At 29.7% G+C, this 9,547-nt stretch overlaps 1 protein-coding gene across 1 annotated transcript; it reads right to left on the reverse strand.

The window, feature by feature from the left end:
* Positions 1-6,588: 6,588 nt before the first annotated feature.
* LOC9330365 (S-protein homolog 25) lies at positions 6,589-7,546 on the reverse strand. The gene has a single exon (XM_002894258.2). It carries the CDS (start codon positions 7,492-7,494, stop codon positions 7,075-7,077), a length of 420 nt encoding a protein of 139 aa, XP_002894304.2. The 5' UTR covers positions 7,495-7,546; the 3' UTR covers positions 6,589-7,074.
* Positions 7,547-9,547: the final 2,001 nt, after the last annotated feature.

Here is a 9,547-nt window from a genome sequence, read left to right on the forward strand (position 1 = left end):
GGGTACATGCCAAATCGCCTAGGGTACACCTCACATCGCCTAGGGGTACAGTTCACATCGCCTCGGATACATGCCACTCAGGCGCCCTGTCCCGAACCAATCACACCAGTCACCCGAGGTGAAGTCCTCAGTCACCCGAGGCGAAGTCTTCAGTGTCACCCAAGGCGAAATCTTCAGAGTCACCCGAGGTGAAGTCTTCAAAGTCACCCAAGGTGAAGTCTTCAGAGTCACCCAAGGTGAAATCTTCAGAGTCACCCGAGGTGAAGTCTTCAGAGTCACCCGAGGTGAAGTCTTCAGAGTCACCCGAGGTGAAGTCTTCAGAGTCACCCGAGGTGAAGTCTTCAAAGTCACCCGAGGTGAAATCTTCAGAGTCACCCGAGGTAAAATCTTCAGAGTCACCCAAGGCAAAGACTTGGTTAAAAATTCACTTCCATAGTATCACTTCCGAATAGAACGGCATCATTTCCGAAAAAGAGGGATCATTTCCGAGATACTCGGAAATTATAAGGAATAATCTTGAAGGATCTTTGCAAATCAGGAAATCTTCCAAAAGCCTCCGAAGAATAAGGAAAGTATCTTTATCCGCAATATTCTAAGCCGACTCCGAGGAAAATGGAAATCTTCCGAGAATATCGGTGGAGAGGCGGTTTACTATCCCTATATAAAGCGACTCAAGGTCTTCACAAAAGGGGAGAAGCAATAGCGCTCTAGAATTTAGACTACACAAAGCTCTGAAGCAAAAAAACACTTTTCTTTTTACGATCAAACTCTTGTACGATCAAAGTCATCTTTTTCTTAATAATATCAAGAACACCATCTTTGGTTTCAATCCGTTCTGTTCTTTGAGAATTCACATTTATCGTATCCCTAAAATAAAACCCTAGACAAATCTCGATTGTGTTAGTTTCGACTTCCACACACGTAATTCAGGAAGGTTTCCCGTAATCCACGAAATTTAGGAAGGATTCAGGAAACCCTTCCTGAAATTCATGAATTCATGAAATTCTTTCTGAATTACGTGAAATCCTTCCTGAATTTCGTTAAATCATTCCTGAATTACGTGCAATTTTTTAAGGAATCTTTTCCTGAATTTCGTGAAATCCTTCCTGAATTTTGTGGATTTTTTGGCGTAAAATTTTGACGGGATTTTTTTTTGCTGGAAAATGTTGAAAACAAAATTTGACGGGAAAATATTTTTTACGTTGCGAAAATTTTTTGGCGGGAAAATTAAATTTTGGCGGGAAATTTCTAATTTTATTTACTTATTTATTTTAATTAAACTAATTATTTATAATTAATATTTAATTAAAGTTTATAGTGCTATTTGTGGAATTTTTCAAATGTAGCGCTATTTTTGGAAGAAAAACTTATTTTAGTGCTATTTTTAATTTGAATGAATTCAATTGTAGTGATATTCAATTATGTAATTCATATATTTTCTTATGGAACACATTTAATTTTCAAGTCAACTTAAAAATAAACAGAAAAAATCGGGAAATCTATACTAGTATTTTTGAAGTAGATTTTTAGTAGGTGGGACAAAATGCATTTGGATACAATGGATATCCGACCTGTTTACAAATTTTGGTCATAAGAAGTTTTTTGGGTCGGGTTATATTTAGCCCAACTCATACACGGATATCATATATTTAATAATTTAGATATTTAGAAGATTTGATTAAGATTTGAAATTATGATTATCCTATCATCTTTGCTTGATTTGTTTTTAACTGTTTTGAATCATCATCTACTATACATTTTTGCAACACTTTTTGGGGTTCCTAATCGGGTCAAATTTTGTTTAATTTTGACCCGGAAATCTTCAATCGGATCTTTCCTTATTTTTGACAAAACTAAAAAACGAAAATTAATCAATAAAATCTAAAAAATATATATTTTCTCAACTAATTACTATACCTAAACTCTTTATTTATGGCATATTCTCTACAATTTTTATAGATATAGAAATCAAATATGATTATTTAATGCTAATATAACAAATTTGAACTAATTTCCTAAAACTTCTCTACCTAATTAAAACATAAATATATGATTCTCATTTCACTTTTATATGATCTTATATTTATATTATTTTGAACTATTATAAAATATATATACTTAATAAAAAAATTCAATTTTTTTCTGCATATGCTATGATTCAAATTTTTTAAAACGGACATATATTACTCAATCGATGAAGAAAAAAGTATGTGTACAATCTATATTAACATTTTTGAAAAACAAATTTGCGCGTTTAATCAGGTCGTATTTTTTTTTTTACTCTGACCCGGAATTGAGTCATTCAGATATTTTCTTAATTTCTACAATTATCTAAAACGGGACAATATACCACGGTGAAATCTTAAAATTAACAAATCGAAATACAATTATTTAGTATTTTAATATACACTTTTAAAATATTTTTACGGGTTGGTCTAAAAACACACACTAATTTGAAAATATATATATATATATATATTATAGAAACTATTTGAAAGCAAACTTTTAAATTGACTCGAATTATATGTCTTTTAAATAAAAGTGTTATTAAAAGAAATAACAAAATGATGTTTAATTTTACGGGACATGATTATATGGTGGGACGGGTCGGATTGGATTGATATAAATATGGGATAATATATCACGGGTGAAATCCTGGGATTAACAAATCAAAATACAATTTTTTTTTTTTGTCAAACATCAAAATACAATTATAAAATTTTAAACACTAAACAAAACAAATACAACTTAAAATTTTCATTTTTAGTTACAACGCATGTGACTCGCAATGTACAACAAAAAATATTATATACAACAAATTCATCGGTTTATAAAAAAACAAAAAAAATCAAATAATTAACCCGCGGTGTACCGCGGGTAACAATCTAGTATAATACATAATACATAAAGTTAAAAAAAAATCAATTTTTTTTTCTGCATATACTATGATTCAAAATTTAAAAAACGGACATATATTATACAATTGACGAAAAATGTGTGTTCAACATTCCACATCGACTAAAATATTTAGAGAATGATTCAGAATCATATCATAAATAAGATCAATATTAATAAAATAAATGGGGTTTTTGGGGGGACGGGTTTGGCTGGACAAGTTTTTGAATCAACAATAAAAAAAATTAAAATATCATTAATCCGCCGCTTCAATACGAATTAAATCCTTAACTTTTTTTTAATACCACTGATATTAGACATATCAAATATGTCTCAGAAAAAATTGTATAAAACCAAAAATTGTCATGTGGTATAATTTTACTTAATAACAATTATAAACTATAAAATATAAATGTCTTAGAGAATATTACAATTTGAAAATTTTATATATAATAAATAATAGTTAAATTTTTAAAATTACTACTTTTAGAAAACAAATCACGGGACGGGTTAAGAAATTACAGGACGAGTTAAATTTCGGAACGGATATATATGGTAGACGAGTTTGAATCAATACTTATAAAATTTTAAAATATCATTAACATGCCGCTTTAATACAGATTAAATCCTCAGTTTATTAAAATATAAATGTCTTAGAGAATGATACAATTTGTAAACTTTTATATATAATAAATAGTTATTAAATTTTAAAATCACTACTTTTAGAAAACAAATCACATTACGGGTTAAGAAATTACGGGACGGGTCATATTTTGGAACGAGTTTATATGGCGGACGGGTTTGAATCAATATTTATAAAATTTTAAAATATCATTAGCATGCCGTTTTAATACGGGTTAAATCTTCCGTTACTTAATAACAATTGTAAACTATAAAATATTTATTTTATAAGGAGATATAATTTGCAAAATTTTATATATACTAACTTTAAAAATAATACACCGCGGGTTAAAATCTAGTATATCTTAAATATATAGACAAATAATATTCTCTCATCTGAGATCTCATTCCTTGTCTTTAAAGAATTAACTAGGTAAGTAATCTACACCTTGTGCTGTAAAAAATAATTATTATGTAAATATAGTATTGGGTTAAGTATTTAATCTAGGGAAATTATTAAAAATACCCATTTTGGTGTGGCCCTTTTCAAAAATGCCCCTTTTAGATGTCCATTTTCAAAAATGCCCCTTTTTAAATCTGAAATTTTTATAAAGTTTTATTAGGTTTATAAGGTACTTATGGATTGTAACCACTACTTGAAGACTCGATCCAAGTATTTATAAGGTTTTATAAGGTGTTTTTAAAGGTTTTACAAATTATTTTAAAGGATTTTTAAGGTTTTTCAAAGGTTTTACAAGATATTTTAAAGGTTTTAAAAGGTATTTAAAATGCATTTATAAGGTATTTATAAAGTATTTATAAGATTTTAGATACATAGAAATGTAGTTTGTGTATGTTTTAATGGGAGACTCACAAAAATGCCCCTTTTTCAATACCCCTTTTCAAAAATGCCCCCTTTGGCTGTCCATTTTTAAAAATACCCCTTTTTATGTACAAAATGACTAAATTACCCTTCTTTTAATAAAAGATATCACAAATATAACAAAATTAGATCCACAAAATACAAAATATTTTTTGGCGGGAAAAGTGATCCCTCAATTTTTCCCGCCAAAACACTTGTAAAAAACCTTTAAAATACCTTGTAAATTTTTCCCGTAAAATTTTTTCCCGCCAAAAAATTTTCCCGCCAAAAAATTTTTTTTGCGGGAAAAGTGATTCCGTAATTTTTTTGGCGTTAAATTTTTGGCGGGAAAATTTTTGGCGGGAAAAATTTACAAGGTATTTTAAAGGTTTTTTACAAGGTATTTATAAGGTTTTACAATGTATTTTAAAAGGTTTTACAACGTATTTATAAGGTATTTATAAGATATTATAAGATTTTACAAGCTATTTTATAAGGTTTTACAAGTTATAAGATTTTACAAGTTTTTTATAAGGTTTTACAAGTTTTTTACAAGTTATAAATTCCTTATAAAACTTTATAAGTACCTTGTAAAACCTTTTAAAATACATTGTAAAACCTTACAAAACACTTGTAAATACTTCGTAAAACCTTTAAAATACCTTGTAAATTTTTCCCGCCAAAAATTTTCCCGCCAAAAAAATTTCGCCAAAAAAATTGCGGAATCACTTTTCCCGCAAAAAAAAATTTTTGGCGGGAAAATTTTTTGGCGGGAAAAAATTTTACGGGAAAATTTTACAAGGTATTTTAAAGGTTTTTTACAAGTGTTTTGGCGGGAAAATTGGGAGATCACTTTTCCTCCCAAAAAATATTTTGTATTTTGTGGACCTAATTTTGTTTCAAATAAGGGTAAAATGGTCATTAAAAATTAAAAGAGGGCAAACTTAAAAATGGACTCTCAAAGGGGGCATTTTTGAAAAGGGGTATTGAAAAAGGGGCATTTTTAACAATTTCTCATGTTTTAATAATATTACATACATATTTGGGTAAATCTTATATTTTTAAGAGCATTTTTTATAAGGTTTTTAAAAAGCTGTATTTTTGAAAAGTGGCATTGAAAAAGTGGCATTTTTGCAAAAGCCTCTTTAACCTATTGTAATGGTCAAAATATGTAAGTTTTGAACGAAATATAGAATTCAAATTTATCAAATTAAAAATTTATATTTTTTCAAATTAGCACGTTATATGTGGATGTCATATGTTAGCATATAAATACATAAATCTATAAATATGTTCAACTATATAAATATGTGTGGGAATAACATAAGAATATAAAGATATTTGTTCAAATGTATAAATGTATGCAACTAATATTTAAATTATACGGAAATAGAAAACAGAATTTAAAATAATATATGTGGATTTAAATACATATGGTATATAATCGATGATTAAATAGAAGAATGTAAATATTTCATTGAAATGAAAATATGTTAAGTATACAACCGATGATTATAAACCTATAACAAATGGTATCATGGCCAAAAAGATATTAAAAAATATAGAAGCATACTTCAAAAACCAAAGCCTTGTGTTGGTTTTGTCGCTTTCGGTCATTGAAGCCTTAGTCACTCTCGTTCTCGCTGTGCAAATGTTAAAGCGGATCATTTGGCACGAAAAATTCGTACCGAACCGCATCATATCACGTATGTAAACAACATTTCCCAGGAGCCATTTTAAGGTTAAAAAAAAAGTTGTTGACAAAAAAAAAATTAACTAAATTAATTTATTAAAAAAACAACATTTCCGTAGATAAACTGCATATTCGTTGCTGGTTTCTATCGATAATATTGTTTACCGTTTTTACCTCGTAGGGTGATTTTTGCAAGGAATTCTTAGGGATTTCGAATTTTTGCGACAGAGACTCTTCATGAATTTGGAACGGAGATGGATCTACCAACCTTATAGTAATTTTCTTGCAAATCTGTCTCAAATTTGCGATGGAAGTGCCATGAAAGTTTATCTCCTCACATTCCTCGAAAATCGCTCACAAATGGACTTGCGAGAATTTTTTTCCTTGCAATTGATGAGGGAAGTGATGTTTGCAGCAGATGCCTCGCAACTCCATCACAAATTTGCGATAACTTATTGTTCTCATAAATTCCTTCACAAAGTTTTGAATCCATTTTGTTCCAAGTAATCGACCAGGGGTTTGGTGGGTTCAAGTTCATGAGGGTATATCACATCGTGTTAGGGTTTAAGATAACTAATGTAAAACATAATAAGACAAGAAATGAAAAGGAGATCAGTGATGCTATTTACCCTCACGTTTCATCTTCCGTCCCTTAAAATCACTGTCTTAAAACATTTTTATGATTGTAAGTTTGTAACACTGTTTTTTTTGTTACGGAAACTAGCGATAAGATAAAGAAAGTTAAAAGATTTGCTAAAGATGGCAGTTTCTTATTAAAAAATCATACAAATGCAGGCATATAAAAGTATATTGTCTTATTATTTTAAACGTTGATGCAAAATACATAGACATCAAATGGACTCATATTTTAATACAACATTTTGCCATATATTCTACCACCAATTTATGTTGATGACTTAATTAGCTTTTACAGCGTATTACAAAACAAAAACCACTTACATAAACATTAGTTAATTATAGGGAAAATGAAAACAAGAGAACATTACTGGATTTTCCAATCAAGTACATGCCCTGGCGGACTATGATATCTTCTTGTAAACCAAATCCCATCCTTTCTAGCAATCCATGAGCGTAGCTGACCACATCGAGGATAATAGGCTTGAGCATATACTTCAATATCAAACCAATATTTTGGTCTAGTTCCGTGACTAAGCAGACAATACCATTTTTCACCATGAGGTAGCTGATTATTATCCGCAAACTCAATGATATAAAAAGGATCTTTGTACTTTAGGGTGTGAAACCTTGAAGGTGTGCGCTCTATGCTGAGTTGCCGGCATGCAATATTGAGATCAATACCAGGACCGAGTTCGTTATGAATTACTACATGATTTTTCTTGCAAGCTTCATTTATCCCAAAATACATTGTTGTAACTAACAAAAAAATTATCAGATGATCCATTTTTAGGATCTATGATTATTTTTATAGTAAAAAAGTGATCAAGATGTAGTATTTATAATTTTCTTATGTGCAAACATATTCTGTATTTAGTAAATGATCTCTTAATGAGAGAGAGGGAGGGAGGGAGGGAGAGAGGGAGAGAGAGAGAGAGAGAGAGAGAGAGAGAGAGAGAGAGAGAGAGAGAGAGAGAGAGAGAGAGAGAGAGAGAGAGAGAGAGAGAGAGAGATAGAGAGAGAGAGAGAGAGAGAGAGAGAGAGAGAGAGATTAGGGTATTTATAAAACTTGACCAATAGACAATCCATAAATTAGTTCTTTCTCCTCCTCATTTTTGACTCTACTGTATACATATGTAAATGACAATAATATCCTTAACTATCAACTAATGTTTCTCTTCTTTTTATTCCTCTCTTTTACTTCTCTTTAGTTCTATGTATATATGTACCATTGTCATTATACCACAATTGCACGACGGCAAGATGAAAATGAATTCAGAAAAAAAAACCCACTAAAAACAAACCGCTGAATTGTGTGGTTCACTTGTGACAGTGATGGTATTGATTGACAAAGATGAAACTCAAAAGAGGGGAATGGTATCGTCAACGGCAACGACGATTGTTGTATTTTTCCTAGTGACAGTTGCGTGTCGAAGTGAGAATGATCGATTTGATTTTGTGGCAGAGAAAGACGGTCAACAGTGGTGGTTTCAATTTTGATTTTGTGAAAGCCGAGGCCATGATGCGATGGTCGTAAATCAAGTTGCTCGTTTCGAATCCCGTCATAATTGTGCACTGATGAATTTGACAATTGGGATTTTGATGAGGTTAATCGATCAAGAGAGAAATGGGTTTCGTCAGAGTTGTCGTATTTTTTTGGGTTTAATTTTGCTTTGTAACTGACAATTTAATTAGCATCGTAACATATAAGTTAAACGTGATAACTAGGTTATCAGAATAAAGAAATATGCTAATGTATAAGTTAACGGCACTAACTAGATTATTAGAGTAAGTAAACATGTTAATACATAAGTTAACTGTTACCAATCAAATAATAAATGATTTAACACGATAAATTTGAATTTATCACATAACTTATAACTTATCGCGATATAATAAAATTCACATTGTTGATCAAGTAAATAAGCACAAAAAATTAATGTCTCCTTTATTGCCTCTAGTGATGAATAAGTGTTTCCGACGTCGGATGGATAGTTTTTACTGTGCTAACTAGATTTTAACCTGCGGTACACCGCGGGGCTATAATACTAAAAAAAAAGTTTGACAATTAATTTTTTTGAAGATTATCTATAGATATAATCTATAGTTTCGTTTGACTAAATGTATTTATATATGTATATCCTATACTATTTATATCCGGCGGTACACCTCTGATCGATTTTTTTATAACTAATTTTTTTTAATTTTAAGTTGTATTTGTTTTGTTAATATTGTATGTTTTATTTAGTGTTTAAGATTATATAATTGTATTTGATTGTTAATTCTAGGATTTCATCCATAGTATACCGTCCCGATTAATATCGATCCAAACCCGTTCCACCATATAACTCCGTCCCGTGAAATTAAACATCATTTTGTTATATTTCTTTTGAATTAATATTTTTATTTTAAAAACGTATAATTCGAATCAATTTAAAAGTTTGCTTTAAAAACATAAATTTGTAATGTTTTTATTATGATAAAGTAATAATATACAGATGTTGTTTACTATGTAGTTATAATTAAAACCAACTAAAATCTAAGTTTAGTGTAGATTATGAATTATAGTTATGAATTATGGGTAAATATTTTTTACTAATGAAATACATGTTATTAAGTTACTATCCCAAAGGCAAAAAGTTTTTTTTAATAATCAAGGCAAATATTAGAATTTTATTTGAACAACTAATTTGTCCAAGCAAAACGAAATACAACAAATCTAAAATTAACTATATAACACAATATTAACAAATTTAGACAGACCAAGTGGTCGTATATTCGGTAATCTACGGTCATAGATAATCTTCATCCTTCTTTGGCAAAAATAAACCGAGACAAAA

The sequence above is a fragment of the Arabidopsis lyrata genome (assembly GCF_000004255.2).
Source record: "Arabidopsis lyrata subsp. lyrata unplaced genomic scaffold ARALYscaffold_1, whole genome shotgun sequence".
Classification (NCBI taxonomy): domain Eukaryota; kingdom Viridiplantae; phylum Streptophyta; class Magnoliopsida; order Brassicales; family Brassicaceae; genus Arabidopsis; species Arabidopsis lyrata.

What these genes read in the sequence shown, in the direction of transcription:
- LOC9330365 (XM_002894258.2), bottom strand. Translation starts at nt 7,494, where the DNA reads ATGGATCATCTGATAATTTTTTTGTTAGTTACAACAATGTATTTTGGG.